Genomic DNA, 17,946 nt, shown 5'->3' with positions numbered 1-17,946 from the left:
TTTCACATCATCTGGAGTGAAAGGAGGGAGGATGGGAAAGCTCAGCCCTTCACCCAAGAATAACCCAGTAATGACATCTGTACGCGTGGGAAGTGTTTCCCTCCACACTGGGAGGATCTGAGACTGCACCCCAGTGGGATTCCCTGCTTGAATTGGGAGGCCATTCAGAAGGCGATGGCATATCATAATGAGAGCGCCAAGGGCTTATCCGGCCAGGAATGAAATGACAGGGAAGAAACTGGAAGGCGCAGGGGCATCCCCCACTTTGTAGGTAGGGACTATGCACTAGTGGCTAAAGAGCCAGGTGACCGCTGTGGCTCGTGCCCTCTCCTGAGGGTCTGGTAGGGACGTGACGCTGCTGGGCACCGTGTCCGAGTCACGCGAGACGGCCCAGCTGTGCCCAGTGGGCCAGCGCCAGACCCTGGCGTCCTCCATCTTCTCTCCTGAGCTCCCCCTGCTCCAGCTGCCTGAGCCACGGACCGCAGCACCACACACCCCCGCGGGGGGGGACGCCGCGCCCCATCCCCGCCCCCGGCCCCACCCCAGCCCCCCCGCGGGGGCCCTGACCCCACCGCCGGCGGGCACTGGCTGAGCTCCGAGGCAGTGAGTCGGCAGCGGGGACGCTCAGAAGGGGTCCGGGCAACTGGGGGCGGCGGCGGCCGGGCCGGGGCTCCCCCCCCGCCCGCGCTCGCCGCCGCGGTGGTGCGTCCCGGAGGTTACCGGAAGTGGCCGCGCTCGGCGCTGCCATGTTGAGGAGCCGCCGCTGCCGCTGCCGCCGCCGCCGCCGCCGCTTTGTTGTCGCCTCCTCCGGCTGAGGAGGCTCCCCGAGCGGGGGGAGTGGGGAGGAGGGGGGTCGGCCACCGCAGCCATGGAGGCCAACTGGACCGCGTTCCTGTTCCAGGTACTGGGGGCCCCCCCGGGGGGGCCGGGGGGGACAGGGGGGCCGGGCCCCGGGCTGGCGGGCGGGCGGGCGGGCGCTCCTCCTCCCCTCCCTCCCGGCTCCGCTCTCCGGCCCGGCCTTAATCCCCCTTTGTTTTTCCGCCTGCCCGCCCCGGCGGAGCCCGGCTGTTGAGGTGAAAGGAGGCGGCCTCACGGGGTGCGGGGGAGAGAACAGGCCTCGGGGTGAACCCCGGGCCCCCCCCCTAGCACACACGCACACACATACACACACCCTTCCCTCCCGCTCTGAAGGGGAAGGGAGGAGGCCGGTGGCTGTCACCACCCCGCGGCCCAGAGAAAGAAGGGCGCCGGGCCACTGGATAGCGCGGGCCCTCGGTCACTGCGCGCCTGGCCCGGGCCGCGCACCGTGGGGTGAGGGGGTCCCCGGGTCCTACTCTGAGTCTCCTCCTCCCGACACACTTCATCCATCTTTCGCTCGCACTTTCTCTTTCCCTCCCTCTTCTCTCTTTTTGTGTGTGTGCGTGTGTGTTGACTTTCTGACCTCCTCCTACATCCTGCGGAATAGCGGGTTTCCCTGGGTTCCCCGCCACTCCCCCTTCCCGCCGCCCCCCTTGTGTTTACCCACTTAGAAGGGGGTGTTGTGCTTGTGTCTCCCCTCCCCAAACTTTTTCACTGGGTTTCCTTTTTCTTTCCTAAGCCCCAGCCGAGCCGTGGCAGCTGGCACCCTCTCCCTCTGTCCATCTCTCCCGCCGTCCCATTCAGCTCGGGGAATCCCCCAGCCGGGCCGGGCCGGGCGGGGCGGGGGCGCGGGGGAGCGGCGGGGGCCGGGACTCCTGGAGGCCCGACCTTTCCCGGAGCGCTTTTCTCGCGGCCGGCTCGAACGTTTCCTCCAGCCAAGTGGGGAGACCGAAAGCGGAGAGCGCAAACAAAGTCCGCTTACAAAGCCCCTAGATGAGTCACTCATTGGGGTGTTGGTCTTCGCTTTTTGCAAGAAACTTAAAAGCGGTTGTTGCCGATATGTTGACCATCCTCTAACCCTCCCACTTTAGGTAGGGAACCCCTGTTTGGAAGATCTAGGCTGGAACTTTTTTTTCTGCTTCGTTTCTATTTTCAAACGAAGCATTTAGTGGACAGTGGAGATGAGCTCAACGGAGAAACTTCAGAACCAAGAAACTTCAGAACCGGAGGAGGTTAGGAAGCTCGACACTTTTAAGTGCGTCCTTCCCGCCTCTCTCAGTTATTTTCCTTGTTTGAATACTTCGTGAAATCCCCAACGCGAATCTTTGGCGCGAGGCCTTTTGAAACTAACCAGGAACGGATGCAGAATTTTCAAATTATCCGTCTAGCCTCCGATGCCATCCCAGTGGAGTTAATATAGGGAATTGGAGAATTCAAATCACCTTTTGTGTAGACCTGGTTTATTGTTTTAGGATGTATATTTCAAATGTGGGCAATTTGATTTTTAAGTAATTGTCAAATATTTTGGGGCTTCTTAAAATTGAAAAATACTCAAAATTATGGAATTCATGAGCTTTCCCTCTGATTTTAATATTGTTTTATTGTGTTTTGATGAACTTGATATTAATGTGATAAATCAATCTAAAAATGCATTGAAAAAGAGTGTATTAACTAGCTGGCATCCAGATTGGTAAAGGTGTCAGATGCCTTCTCTAGAAAAAGTTCAGATGGTCATTTTAAAATAAAGGATTGATGGGCCTTAGAAGTAATTTTCACGTGGTTAAAACTGTATTAAACCTGTGACTATAAAATTACTGGACATTGGGGAAAAAAAACCAAGTTCTTTATGCAAAAGGATAACCTATACATAACTCATTTTTGAAAATCTTTTAAAAATATCTTTTATAACACTTTTAAAAAATTATAATTCTTTTCCTGGACAAAGCAAATGACTAGTATTTCTTAATCAATTTTTAAAATATTTTTTTTAGTTATAGGTGGACACAATGTCTTTATTTTACTTTGTGTGGTGCTGAGGATCAAACCCAGTACTTTATGCATGCTAGGCTAGTGTTCTACCTCTGAGCCACAACCCCCAGCCCTCTTGATCAACTTTTAAATAAGGTTTTGTATTACTTGATTTTTTTTTTATATTACTTAAAATCATTTCTCCACCTGATGGAGAAATGTGAAAGCTTATATTTGATCCTGGGTTTGGCGATGTGCACAGTGAAAATTGTTGAATAACAATTTAGAGCTGAGAACAGTTAAGTGGGTAAAAATATCTCAAACTTTCCTATAAAAAGATATGAATAAACCTTAATCAATTCTGATTTTTAAGTAACTTTCACTGGGGAAATGGAGAATTAGGGTCTCTTGTTTGTTTCCTGGAGCATCCTGTTGAATTTATACTTTAAAGCAATTTAATACCTGCTTGCTTTCCAGATAACTTGGAAAGTGAAAGCCATTGCTGTTAAAATGTTTGATGGATGGTTCTCCTAACAGGACATTCAAGATGTGACTCACTCATGCTAATTTGTTTCAGTACAAAATCTTTACCCTCTGGCACTGGAGATTTCATGGTGCCATATCTACCACCGTGGGTGATGAAATAACATTTCTGTTTTGTTTTTTGCAAGCCCCAGAAAAAGAAAAGCTTGGGCAAGGCTAAAAAATCCTTGCATTTGAAAGAGGAGATAAAATTAAAACTTTGAGTCAATGATGCTAGTCATATGAAAACCTCCCTAGAAGTTATATTTTAAAAATAAGCATCACCCAGGGTGGTAGATATGGCAAGTCGGGAAAACCCAGTTCCCCTCTAAGAAGGCTACATGTAGAAGCGTGGGAATCCAAGGAATCCTCAGAAAATGATTCCAGTAGTGGTTCTACAGCATTTCACCCAAGAAGCAGGGACCTGATAGGACCTTTGTGTGAGAGTAAACTTCAGCAATGCTGTAAAAATACTTTATGTTGCTATAGACATCTGAATTGGTAAAATGGCAGTAAATGCTTTTAGTACTCTATTGTACTAATGGTTATTTAGAATTGAAAAATGCCTCAAAATGTTATAAGTTTGAACTGTGTCCAAAAGATTTTCATTCCCTACCTTCTGATCTGTCACCTTTTGAAACTGTATATCTTGAGCTGTCTTCAACTATTAACCATTTGCATATTGTATTGAAACTTGGTTATCCTACAACCAGGTTGGAAAAGAAATAATACTAGAGTCCAAATTCAGTAGTTTTACTAATGTCACCTAGTAGGTAGACCCCCAACAGTTATAGGAGCTCCACAAATTAGATTAAAAGTGGACTGTAATTCAATATAAGCCTTAAGTCTAGAAAGATACTCATAAGTAATCAGTTTCTGAGAGTGCTTCCAGGGCCCAAAGTTTATTTAAATCAGAATTGTTAAATTGAAATTGATAACTCTGGTTACCACACCTCCTTATCATTTGGGAAGAATAATTCCAGGCTAAGCTGTTGTGCTGCCATTAAGTAAACATGGAGTATGGTAGATGTTCTTATCCATCAGGGGAGGAGCTGTGTGTAAGTGTGTTTCCTTGTTTCTTTCCTTCTTTAATGAGGTTAGCTGATCAAGTGATTATAGAGTGAAAAGGGTAAATAACAGTCTAAAGTATCTAAGATGATGGGATGGGCCCTTCCTAGCACATTGTATGTGTAAAATACTTGGAACTCTTACCTCTGAGTGTCCGTGTTCTTTTAGGATTACAAAACTCAAGTATGGGGTCTTGGGCTTACTCTCAAGGGCTTCAAAATAATATTGTTAAAGAACTAGTTCAGATTTTTTTTCCCCATTATTTTCTAAATCTGTGTCTATATGGAGGTGTGGAGAAGTTTGAAAGAATCAAAACCAAGAGAGTAACTTCAGATACCAAGAACCTGATCCACGATGAAATTTTGGTTTCAGTGCAGCTAAAGAAAATTTCCAGACAGTGGTCCAGCCCCCAGTTTTGGAGTGGAAAAGCACAGTATACAGCAAATATATAAAACTTTATCTAAACCTACAACTGCTGGAAGAAGATGGACGTGAAAGGAACTTAAGTGTTTACAGTTTTTCTTTTCTTTTTTTTTTTTGCTTTGTTTTACTAATCTGTTTTTGAGTTAGGGTTTGAACAGCTAGTGTTGCTAAAGGATACAGACTCTAGTGGAAGATTAAATGACCTGAGAAACAAGTGACAGGTGTTTTGCCATGGGCTACCTTCACAGATGCCTTCCAGGTTGATAGCAGATGTCATTTCAACCAAATCTTTTAATAAAGTGAAAACTTTAAAACTAATAACTAGCATATGTATTTTAGGAGCTAGGTTTCTTTCACCACTTAGCAACAGCAAAGTGTAAATGTTTGGTTTTAGGCCCATGAAGCCTCCCATCACCAACAGCAGGCAGCACAGAACAGCTTGCTGCTCCTCCTGAGCTCTGCTGTGGAGCCCCCTGATCAGAAACCATTACTTCCAATATCAATAACTCAGTCACTTAAACGTTTTCTGCTGATGGAAAGGGAGGAACATGGTGTTTTTTCCTTTACTGGGTAATAGGCAAGTAGATGATTATGTCATTGTGTATGAGTGTGTGTTTGTGTGTTGCTGCAGTAAGGTACTGCTGTTAAATACTTAAGTCTGGGGTATAATTTTTTTGACAAGTTATTTAAACTTGATTTCAGACAAATGCAAACTGTTTTCATCAGCTGTTGTGCCCCTTATGAACCAGAGTAGTTTGTAATTCAGCTAGCTATTTGAAAGCAAGATCACTGTCAGCAACTTAGTTGCAAAAGTTTTGTGTCTGCACAGTGATTTTCAACTCTTTGTATTTGGAGCTCTGAGGTGATTGCTGGATCTCTGCTGCAGAGAGTCATGGGCTCTTCTATTGTTTCTTCTGGTCTCTATTGTCTGGAACATGTTGAATTTTGAAGGTCATTGTGAGAGCCTGAGTTTCTCAAGTGTAAATGTTTGGTTTTAGGCCCATGAAGCCTCCCATCACCAACAGCAGGCAGCACAGAACAGCTTGTTGCCCCTCCTGAGCTCTGCTGTGGAGCCCCCTGATCAGAAACCTTTGCTTCCAATACCAATAACTCAGAAACCTCAGGCTGCACCAGAAACATTAAAGGATGCCATTGGGATTAAAAAAGAAAAACCCAAAACTTCATTTGTGTGCACTTACTGCAGTAAAGCTTTCAGGGACAGCTATCACCTGAGGCGCCATCAGTCCTGCCACACAGGGATCAAGTTGGTGTCCCGGTCAAAGAAAACCCCCACCACGGTGGTTCCCCTTATTTCCACCATCGCAGGGGACAGCAGCCGAACTTCGTTGGTCTCCACCATTGCAGGCATCTTGTCTACAGTCACTACATCTTCCTCGGGCACCAACCCCAGTAGCAGTGCCAGCACCACAGCTATGCCTGTGACCCAGTCTGTTAAGAAACCCAGTAAGCCTGTCAAGAAGAACCATGCTTGTGAGATGTGTGGGAAGGCTTTTAGAGATGTGTATCACCTCAATCGGCACAAGCTCTCTCATTCGGACGAAAAGCCCTTCGAGTGTCCTATTTGTAATCAGCGCTTCAAGAGGAAGGACCGGATGACTTACCATGTGAGGTCTCATGAAGGAGGCATCACCAAACCCTATACTTGCAGTGTTTGTGGGAAAGGATTCTCGAGGTACTGCGTTTTGCTTTGTTTTTGTTTTCCTTTTTTTTCATTATGATTATCTGTGAACTTCAGTTTTGTCTCTGTGTGATCTAGGAGATGTATATGAGAATAGATGTGGGCAGGCCTGTGTTATTAGAGGAGATTGATGATAGATAAATATTACGCCTCCAGGTCTGATTCCAGTTTGGTGCGGTTGACAAGTGGTGTCATGGTGATTAGTTTGTTATTTCATTTAAGAAGTCCCTCAGATTCAGGCCTTCATTTAGCATGTGGGTACTTCTTATCGTTACAAAAGCTTCCAATTTAGCTGAGCAACTAGACATGAGGTTTACTGTGCAAATCAAGGAAACTTATTTCCTGGAAGTTGGGATGACCTTGGATACTCTTAATAAAACTTGTAGAATGTTTTCCCATTTTTCTGTGGGCACTAACATTTCACTAATTGCATTTTTAAAAAATTTTTAGAGTTAATATGGTAGTAGCCATTCCTGGTAAATTAGGACTAAAACTTTGGGTATTTTGTGATTGTAAAGAATCAAGACCTAATATGATTTGATGTTGGCTAGGAGAAAATTAACAGGTAAACAACTAAGACTTTTTTTATTTATGGTAAGAGAGGTAAGGAGGATTGCACTGGGGGGAGGTGGAGTTTGTAATTCTGCTACTTTCTTTAAAATGCTCCCCCTCAATCTCAAGCACGTAAGCATCACATAAATAACATTTCTCTGTGTGTATTCCATTACATCTTCTATTGAAACTCTCTCTTTCACAGGCCTGACCACTTAAGCTGTCACGTAAAACATGTCCATTCAACAGAAAGACCCTTCAAATGCCAAGTAAGAGTTAAAATGACTTATCCTTAGTGTAGCACTTAATGCACATTATCCAGAAAGTCTGAGTCAGTCAAATCTCGCCGTTCTTGAAAAGGTGTAAAATCACTGACTTAAGTAAATGTGGTCCATTTGAATTCTAGTTTTATAAAATATAAATGACAGCTTCTGTTTCTATAAAGCAAGATCATTGAAAAATGTAAGTGTTGTTTTTGTTAAGTTATATTTCCCTTTTCTTGTGAAACAGCGGTTTTGGTATAAGAGGGTGAAAGTTGTAATCTTGCAAAAGTTGTTGTATAATTAAAATGAATTTTATAAAAGGTTTTAAATTGATTTTTGGACTGATGGTCAAGGTTGTTTTAACTGTAATAGGAGAAAATAAGAATTTTTCTTCCAAATGTGATTATTGACTAGATTTTTGTCTTATGTTACCAAATTGGAACATTTTCTAGTTGGTTGAAATCTCTTCAGATTAACAATTTTATTTGACATAAGTTATGATAATCAAAAGGTTAAGAACTTTGTTAAATTGACTATTTTAAATATCACTAATCTAAACAAATCCTAATTTGTTGTTAGAAAGTCTGCTTTAGTTATGTTTGTTAATGACTAAATTTTTTAAAAATATTTTTTTAGTTGTTGATGGACCTTTATTTTATTTATTTATGTATGGTGCTGAGAATCGAACCCAGTGCCTCACACATGCTAGGCATGCACTCTCCCACTGAGCCATGACCCCAGCCCAAATGACTGATTTTTTTTAAGTAAATGATTTGAATTCTAAGAAATATCTGGTTGGAGGAAGGAGGCTAATGTCATTGAGTGAATACCTGCTATGTGTGCCAGGCTTTTAAATCCTGTAATAGTTTTGTAATCCAAATCTACAGATTTGGATAGGTTAACTAACTTGTTCAACATTACAGTGGTTAGTGAATGGTGAAGCTTAATTTAAATCCAGGTTTAACTGATTCTGGTTCTCACATCCTTTCTCTACTCTGTGTTGATATATTTTCTTCTACCAAAATGGAATAGTCTAGAATTCACCAAGTATTTTAGTATGATTATGATTCTAAGTAACACATGCAATTAAAATTCAACTAATTCAGTCAGCTTGCTGGCTGACATGGGTAGAGTAATGCATAGAATATAACGTACTTTAAAATGAGTAGAACAGGATAGTCTATATTTAAAAAAAGTTTTCCTCCCTCATGCAGACATGCACTGCTGCCTTTGCCACCAAAGACAGACTACGGACACACATGGTGCGCCACGAAGGCAAGGTATCATGTAATATCTGTGGGAAGCTCCTGAGTGCAGCATACATCACCAGCCACTTAAAGACGCATGGACAGAGCCAAAGTATCAACTGTAATACATGTAAACAGGGCATCAGTAAAAGTAGGTGTTGCTTCAGATTGACTTTTGCATTTCAGAGTGATGAAATCTAAATTTTGAAAAATATATCAAAGGTATTTTCACTATGTTCTCAGGACTCTATTAATGTTCATCTTACATGTTTCCTCCTATCACTAAAATGTGCAAACATGTGTCAGTGGAGAGTATGTTAGTGTGGCAACTGTGCTTTACATGCATGTATGCAAACACCATTGATAAGCCCCCCACGCTTGTCTACTAATAACAACCATACCAGAAGAGCAAAATTTCTCCACAACACCTTTTCAGTGTGTCCTTTCTTCTAAAGAGTTTGAATAAAAAGTTCTAGTGTATTAGAACTGAGGCAGGAGAAACCCACTTGGAAGCTATGTTGAATACTAGACAATTTTGTTTTTATTTATCATTAAGATTCTTGAGTATCAGCATCTCCTAACTCCAGATCATATTAATAAAATGTCTTTAATGATAACCTTAAATATGAAAACTATGTTAATAAGTTTGCTTTTCAAATTCAAATTTGTAGAGAAATGGAATATCATATCCATTTGAAAGTGTAAATGCTTTGCTCACCTTAATTTCAGAATTGAAGATAAACTATTCCAGAAATATGCGGATAAAATTTAATACTTGCATTTACCCAGACTTTTAAAAAAAATTATTGTAATCACTAGAAGAAAGTATTTTCCTAATTTTTCATTTTATTGTAAATGTATTTTATGCAACAGAAATAGCAAATTCTCAACAATAAAATAGGTAGCCAAAGGGAATGGGAAAGAAATCTTGTGTTTTAAATCTCTTCCATCTTTATTTATTTGTAAGTACATTGTATTTATTATCTAGCATCTTGTACTTTACAAAAATTTACTTTTAGTGTATGTCAAGTAAGCAAATATATTGGATATTTTAATGAACAACTGTTGGTGAATCTATGCTAATATTACCCAACCTCTGTCTTTTTTTTTTTTTTTTTCTGTACCGGGCTTGAACTCGGGGGTACTTGACCACTGAGCCATATCCCCAGTCCTATTTTATATTTTATTTAGAGACAGGATCTCATTGAGTTGCTTAGCACCTTGTTGCTGAGGCTGGCTTTGAACTTGTTATTCTCCTGTCTTAGCCTCCCAAGCTGCTGGGATTACAGGCATGGGCCACTGAGGCTCCCCCCCCACTTTTTTTTTTTTAAGTTGTCAATGAACCTTTATTTTATTTATTTATAAGCTGTGTTGAGACTTGAACCCAGTGCCTCACACATGCTACTCAAGTGCTTCTGTTGAGTCATAATCCCAGCCCCCTCAACCTCCATTTTTAAAGACACTTTTTTTTTTTTAAGAGAGAGGGAGAGAGAGAGAGAATTTTAATATTTATTTTTTAGTTTTCGGCGGACACAACATCTTTGTTTGTATGTAGTGCTGAGGATCGAACCCAGGCTGCACGCATGCCAGGCGAGTGCGCTACTGCTTGAGCCACATCCCCAGCCCAAGACACTTTTTTTTTAAAGGACAGTTTCTTTATTTACCATACTGTATTTTGCTTGCTTGCTTGCTTGCTTGCTTGCTTGCTTGCTTTGTTTTTGAGTTACTGGGGATTGAACCCAGGGGCCTCATGCTTGTGAGGCAAGCACTCTTCCACTGAACTACATCCATAGCCCTAAGACATAAAACACTTGCTTTTAAATATAGCAAAGAATTCTTTTCTCCTTTGTATAGGTTTTTCCTAGTTCTCTAGATTTTTTTAATCAATTTGTTTATTTTGATAAATACAGAAACCAATAGAAGAAAAGATGAACTATGGTAAGTGCTATTAAATGATAGAGGTCACAAAGGCATAAGGAGTCAAAGTACTTTAGATTTTGGAAAAATGGTCACACTTTTTCAAGGTAAATATAGTGTTTGGGGTTTGTCTTTGGAATAGCATGCATGAGTGAAGAGACCAGCAATCAGAAGCAGCAGCAGCAACAGCAACAGCAGCAGCAGCAGCAGCAGCAACAACAACATGTGACAAGCTGGCCAGGGAAGCAGGTAGAGACACTGAGACTGTGGGAAGAAGCTGTCAAAGCAAGAAAGAAAGGTAAGATGAGGCATCCTAGTGTTCTAAGTATGGCTTGAGAAATCTTTTCATTTAGTATGCCAAGTAATCAAAAGAAAAATCACAGTTCAGGATATCTAGCTTTATGGAAACATGTAAATACCGCCTATTGGCAACAGTTTACAGACAAACATTTATTACTAGAAAATTGAGCTCCTTTTTTTTTCTTTCTAAAATATTCCCATCTTTATAGATGGGAATATTTTAGAAAGAAAGTTCTTGTAACTATGTTGTTTTCTGCATTTTAGTGTTCTTTCTGCATTGTATTCTTTGTTACATGATTCAGAATCTATAATGCTGATGTCTTTCTCCATGTCTCACCCTTAATCTCCTTCCATCTATTACTGGGGCTAGCCTTAGCTTAACTTCTTTGCATTTCTGTAGAGACATTGCTGTAAATGTTAAAAGTTAAGATTGATTCATTTTCTCTACATATATCTTAAAGAATCAGTTGGAGGATCAGTTTTCAATTTAATATTTACAGGTTTGACTTCTGGACTATTGTATAAGTTATTTCAAGTAAATCATTTTGTCATCCCCACTATGAGCCATAGGCCATTACTAAATTCCTTGTTTTTTTCCTGCAAGACTTACTGCTTTAAGATCTAAGGAATCCCCTGAATATAGGATCACCTGTATATAATTCCTTTGCTGTGTAGGTTTTTTTTTTCCTTCTATATTCTACTTTCAAATATTGTGTTCCCTTCATCAGCTCCCTCTAAACATACTGTACTTAAATAAAGATAAAAGGAATAGCATCATTCTTCATATATCTACTGGCATTGGAGGAGTGCCTCTTGTTCCTATCTTCTAAAGGAAGATTTGTCATTTTGATACAATGTTTTGTGGTATGAAAATGGGTGGAAAATGGGGAGGAAGATAGGAACTGGCAGTGGGAGCCAAAAAATGTAGTGCTATGATAAATATAGAGTGTGTTGAAAGGATATTAGAGAAGTAGTAGAAATTAGTGTTTTAAGTCTTAGTAAAAGGATAGTGTTAAGGCCAGAGGTTTAGGTCAGTGGTTGAGCATTTGCAAGGTTGTGGATTTGATATCCCTAGCACTGAAAAAAAAAAAAAGACACCGTTAGATCAAAAAGAAAACACTGGAGGTTGGGGATAGCACACAACGTGAAAATTCCTGCTTTGGAGAAAACTATCCTTAGTGATGCCTCCATTACCTCAAAAGTGAGTTATCTTTCTCTCCCATTCTCTCTCTTTCTACACTCTTCTGTTTGGTATTGTATTTCAGTTTGCTTTTGCACAATAAGATTTGATTGTTTAGTTCATCTCTCTGACCTCTGTGGAACAAAATGCTATTGTGCTCCCTTTTGTACCATGAATGTCTCTGGAAAAGACCACTGATGTTAGAAACTTCTATATCCATGTTAGTAAGTGCTGCTTTTGGGGGGAGAGGAGATTCCTGAACTGAAAACACAAATTTGAATCAGCAATGACCTTTTAAATATTAGACCCAAGAAAAGTAATATGAGTTCCCACACCTAAATGAAAATCAGATCATCACTGATGGAGCTTCAGAGATTTCCCAGGTTTTAATCTCAATTTCACTATTGAACTTCCTAGGGATACTTTTTTTTTTTAAGCTCCCTAGATAGATGACTTTGATCATCAGCCAGGTTTAGGAATTCCTGGCATGGAATTTGAAGTATATCAAAGTTATATTGATCAATAAAGGGCTGGAGGGGAGTTTGGGGGGGGGCACCTGAGGTGATTTGAACCCCAAGTGACCACGAACAGACCTCCATCTTTAGTTTTGAATGCACTTCTCATTTTTGAGAGCCAAATCACCACCAGTCCACCACTCTGTCCTCATTGCTGTTTTATGGCACATCAGCTGGTGGTGCTGAATTTTTGAGAGGTAGGCTAGGGGTGTCACCTTTAAGGGAAGTTTTTTTAAAGAAGTGCTAAGGTGGGGCTGGGGATGTGGCTCAAGCGGTAGCGCGCTCGCCTGGCATGCGTGCGGCCCAGGTTTGATCCTCAGCACCACATACAAACAAAGATGTTGTGTCCGCCGAAAACTTAAAAAACTAAATATTAAAAAAAATTAAAAAAAAAAAAAAGAAGTGCTAAGGCATTGCTGGATAACAAGTATCCCCCAACTCTTTATGGTCTTCTTGCCTGGTTTTCTTTCTTGGTATGCTTGGTGGTGTGTGTTATATGTGCCATCAAAAGATAACTGGGCATAAAGTAGGTGATTTTGTCAACATCAGATAAAGAATAGGAAGTGTGTGTGAGAAGGAGAACACAAACCTATTGTAGTCTTTATTAAAAATAAGAAACATCAGAAACTACAAGGTTATTTAACTAGAACAATTTTTCTATGACTCAAATAAATAGATGATACTAAAATAGCTTGCATAACCATTCCTTAGTTATACATTTTTAAAACCTTAACAGAATATAGCATTACTCCTGAGAAGGCTTTAATATACCATCAAGTATATACACCTTTCTCTGCTAATTAGTGTGCTTTATGAGAAAATTTTTCAGATTATCTATTATTGTGTAACCATTGGCCCAGCTCTGTGTAAATAATCTCTTTTTGCTTGGTCTGCTGGTGGTTGGCTGGACCCAGAAAGTCTTTAAAATTCAGAAGAACTGCATGAAGAGGTAGTGAGAACATTTAGCTCTACTTGGTATCTTTGCCCCCCAGAATGCCTTAACAGAAGTTAAGTGATCCTCCCAACATCACTATGAGGTAGGTAAGTAAATCTGAATTTTAAACCAAAAGTCCAAAGGTAAACAAGTTGCCTTAGTCTTTATAGGAGGTATAGCACCAGAGAAAAGATTTGCATATTGGGATTCCTGGTTCCCAGGGTTGTATTCAGAGGGAACCTGTCTTCCTGTTGACCACTGATAGAAAACTGTAATTTGATTTATTAAATGTTTGTCCTTTTAATTAAAATAAGTAATTCAGAAACTATTTGTGAATTTTATTCATTTTTTTGAGAGTCTAAATCCCCTTTTGTCTTCTCATTTTAGAAGCTGCTAACCTGTGCCAAACCTCCACGGCTGCTACGACACCTGTGACTCTTACTACTCCATTCAATATAACATCCTCTGTGTCTTCTGGGACTATGTCAAACCCAGTCACAGTGGCAGCTGCAATGAGCATGAGAAGTCCAGTAAATGTTTCAAGTGCAGTTAATATAACCAGCCCAATGAACATAGGGCACCCTGTAACTATAACGAGTCCATTATCCATGACCTCTCCTTTAACACTCACTACCCCTGTCAATCTCCCCACCCCTGTCACTGCCCCAGTGAATATAGCACACCCTGTCACGATCACATCTCCAATGAACCTGCCCACACCCATGACATTAGCTGCCCCTCTGAATATAGCAATGAGGCCTGTAGAAAGCATGCCTTTCTTGCCCCAAGCTTTGCCTACTTCACCGCCTTGGTAAACAGTATTATAATATCAAAATATGGGTTAAAGTAAATATTTACCAGCAACTTACTCTTAGTTGATTAAAGCAAAAAGCAGACCATGAAATTGGGGAATTTTATTACATTAGTTAATAAGACTGTAGTAGCATTTTCCTCCAATTTGGCTGGGATTGTTCAAAGTAGGGTGTATATGTAACTTTATCACTGGACCACTTTAGTTTAATCAGAAATTCCTTTTAGCTGACAGCATTGCTTAAAAAGAATAGTACTTGGCAAGATGAAATGCCCAAATTAAAACCAATCATAAAAAAACAAAACCCATCAAAATTCAAAAACAAAACAAACAAAAAACAGCATTACTGTTTCTAATCCCAAGAAATCATTTTTTTCTAAACACTAGCAGAAACTTCTCCCTATACAAGGTGGATGGCTGATTTTTAACTTAAAATTCTAAATCCACAGATTGAGAGCTAGTGTAGAATTGTCTGTTTATTGTTTTTATGAGTAAATACATGCATTATCATAATAAAATGCATTTCAGAGAATATGCATTTTACCTTTGGGAATATGTTAATTTCAGGCAGCATTCCCTATGGGAAAGGTGATACCAGCTCTGATATGCAAAGCATATGATAATTTATCATTCTAACTTCAACATATAATAGGGATTGTGACCTGATATTTGGAGATGTAAATATTGCTCAGCATATTAATCCTGATGGAATATAGCATTGTAGTTGACTTTTTAAAAAAAAAAAACTTTAAAAATATATACAAATTGTGTTTTGGTAAGAAAGGCCACAATTGACAGGAGAAGTCAAGTGTAAGGACCCACAGGTCCTAACAAACAGAGGCCAGTGGGACTCCTGTTCAGGAGCCAAGGTGTACTTTGGAACAGTTTAAATATATTGCTTTAAATTGGAAGACGCTGGAGGCACTGGGATGTAATATGCCCCTCTCTCTCCCAATCAGAGCCTGTTGATGTTACAACAGGGACAGATGTGTTAGATGCTCACTAGAGTTTATGTCTTATATTAAATTGTATACAGTTTTTATTCTAACCACTAACTAGGTAGTATGCCCCTTCAGAACAAGCAGAGTATATCTTTTTTTTCCTCCTTCCGTTTAATCAAGTATTGTGCAGATTTGTTCAACTTTGTAAATATGGACATCACTTTTTTTTCTTTGATAAAACACTTGTATCAGCTTTGTGGTGTTTTCAGGGAGACGGCTGTCTGTACTCTCTGTAGAAACCCAGCAATGATTGTGCACGTTGAGACATGTGCTTTTATTTTTTAGCAGGACATTTTATCTCTGTACATAAGGTAGAAACCAAAAGCTAGGGAAACAGATACTCTTTACACCATCATGCCACACATTAATGTTTGTAAAGCATTGTGTTTAAAAAGAGTTAACTAAAACCAAGATGCTGTGATTTTTTTTTTTTAGTTGCAATGATTTTTTTTTTTCATTTTTAATCTTGCAGTTAAGACAAATGGAAATTAGTTGTGTTGATCCTGCAGAATGTTTGCAGGACTGACTATCAAACTGGATGGCTTCCGTTTATACCCCACTGTGTCAGTTCAAGCATAAAAAATACCTTGTGTCTGAGGCAGACTTCCTATATCAGGGATAGGTATCTGTATGTCATTATACAAAACAGTTCTAGGGGGTTGAACTACATAGTAAAAAATAAATAAATAAATAGTACCTAGTGTAAAATAATTTTATAAATGATCTTTTGTACTTTAGGACATTAAATTGTACAACTTTTGTATATATAAAAGCTTAGGAACTTTCTGTTTAGCAGGAAGGCAACACATTCCTACACTTTTAATGTATATGTTTGTTATAATGTCCATGTAAACATACCCTATGTTTGTGCCTTTTAATTAGTTTGTCTCAATAAACAAAATGTAGAGAAAAATATGTAGCTATGACTTTGTTACAATTGTTCTTATCCACAGTACAAAAATGGTTTGTTTTTAATATGTAGAGCATTATGTGTGGACTACTGGAAGGACTCATGTAGGGAAGGCCCAGGAATGGCCCTTCCAAGGCCTGGATTGGGAGGGCAAGGACCACGTTTGGAGGAAGCCCACATTTTCTGGCGTCCAGACCACCCAAGACTGGGTTCTTGGCTCTGCCTGGGTCCAGTTATTTCTTTCTGGTATACTGGCAGTCATAATTCTCCATGATTTAGACAGCCCAGGCTTCCTCCATAGTGGCCCAAGGAGCAATTCTCAATGGGGGGCAGATGTGATGGGCTCTACCCCCAGGCTAGAGTGTGGTTGTCAGTATCCTGAAAGTATTAGTTCTTAAAAAAGAAAAAAAAAAGATATATACTAGAAATGATTGTTTTATCAATTCATTGTATAATAAACAGGAGTGAGACTTCATTGTATGACTTCAGTTAAAATGCTATTTTGTATGCATTCTTTATTCACTTATGAAGCTTGTCTGCAATAATAAAACCACGTCGTGTCTTCTTTTGGGAGGGAGCAAGTTGATGGCAGGATTGGAGTGAGGGCGGGCCACTGCAAAGGGGGCCAAACCAGTTATGTGGTGAAACTCTCCTGTGTCTTGGAACTGGAAATGAGTTGTGATGCTGAGGAACTGATTCAGCCAGGTGTTGAAGGCACGACGGCCACCACTCTTCCGAAAGGCAGAGTGTGTTTTTCCCTTCTGGTTATAACCTGGTTGAGAGCTTCCCCTTTATCAGATTGGCAGCTAAACAGTTGTATTAGATAATCCTCAAATCCGACATCCAACTTGTTATGCTCTAGGGCTCGCTGCTTGGCCTGCATTTGCCTTGTATTGTGTATCCATTCCCTCCTAAGGTGTGCTCCTAAATGAAGGTTTCTATGTAAGCAGATGATGATTTTACCTGTCAATACCAGCACTGTATTACTAACATGCAAAATACTGCAGATTTATTTTGACAAATTAAAGTTAACCAGTCACAAATGTTATGATGGATTGCTTAATACCTCAGAAGCTTCATCAATTTTCGATGATATAGAAATTTTTGAAGCACTACTTCTCCAAGTGTATACTTCTCAGTATTGGGCTGAAAGGGAGGGAGGGACCATATTGGGCTGGTTGGTATCTCCATACCACAGAAGACAAAGGGTGAAAAGGCATTAGACTGACTACAGAGGGAAAATACTCCTGCCAAGCATCTCCACTGAGGACCAACAACGTGCTGGACTATAGTGGGCACTAAGGGTATTGTAAAAGTGATTAAGACATGGTTGCTGCTACCAAAGCAGCTGTCAATGGAGGTATGACCAATACACAAATGACAGTATCACTAGACAGTGAATCAAGATGGTTCTGACACTTCATTTATTGAGAAAGTATTACACACCTCCATCTGTTTTATATAGAATTGAGGCTTCCCAAACTTAAGGTGATAATTGCTTTAGTCTCTATTGACTCAGTGAATATAGCTGGAGGTAAAGTATTTGTCCTGTTTTTCTCTTGTGAACAGGGGAAGTTTTATTTCACTCTAATTGCAGTTAATCTTTCCAGTCCCAGCTATCCAGGTGTCTCTGCTCTTTGCAAAAGGGCCCTGTTGTTTGGTCCTCTGTGGAGAGACATGGTTTGAGAGGTAGAGGGGATAGTGGAAGTTTTTATTTCAGTATCCTTAAGAATCACTGGACAGAAAGTCCAATCTGTTGGTGGATTGGAAATCACTTT

The 17,946-nt window shown here is 40.4% G+C and overlaps 1 protein-coding gene and 1 long non-coding RNA gene across 3 annotated transcripts; both read left to right on the top strand.

Moving 5' to 3' along the window:
• The first annotated feature begins 591 nt into the window (after positions 1–591).
• Positions 592–17,211, top strand: Vezf1 (vascular endothelial zinc finger 1). 2 transcript variants are annotated; one of them, XM_078042301.1, is made up of 6 exons: positions 592–901; positions 5,838–6,532; positions 7,296–7,359; positions 8,550–8,751; positions 10,660–10,815; positions 13,834–17,211. In XM_078042301.1, exons 1-6 carry the CDS (start codon positions 869–871, stop codon positions 14,259–14,261), a joined length of 1,578 nt encoding a protein of 525 aa, XP_077898427.1. In that variant the 5' UTR covers positions 592–868; the 3' UTR covers positions 14,262–17,211. The 2 variants fall into 2 exon arrangements, with proteins under 2 accessions (XP_077898427.1, XP_077898428.1); XM_078042302.1 differs by having other exon boundaries at positions 599–901; positions 8,568–8,751.
• LOC144376081 (uncharacterized) lies at positions 1,318–5,336 on the top strand. Its single transcript, XR_013436146.1, has 2 exons — positions 1,318–2,113; positions 5,234–5,336. It is a non-coding gene; the product is annotated as an uncharacterized LOC144376081 (long non-coding RNA).
• Positions 17,212–17,946: the final 735 nt, after the last annotated feature.

Source organism: Ictidomys tridecemlineatus, chromosome 3, assembly GCF_052094955.1.
Source record: "Ictidomys tridecemlineatus isolate mIctTri1 chromosome 3, mIctTri1.hap1, whole genome shotgun sequence".
NCBI classification, from domain to species: Eukaryota; Metazoa; Chordata; class Mammalia; order Rodentia; family Sciuridae; genus Ictidomys; species Ictidomys tridecemlineatus.
This window is presented reverse-complemented; position numbering and strand designations above follow the sequence as displayed.

Coding starts and splice junctions, on each gene's coding strand:
- Vezf1 (XM_078042301.1), top strand. CDS start 869: ATGGAGGCCAACTGGACCGCGTTCCTGTTCCAG. Junction 902..5,837: donor GGACCGCGTTCCTGTTCCAG/GTACTGGGGGCC, acceptor GTTTGGTTTTAG/GCCCATGAAGCCTCCCATCA. Junction 6,533..7,295: donor TGTGGGAAAGGATTCTCGAG/GTACTGCGTTTT, acceptor TCTCTTTCACAG/GCCTGACCACTTAAGCTGTC.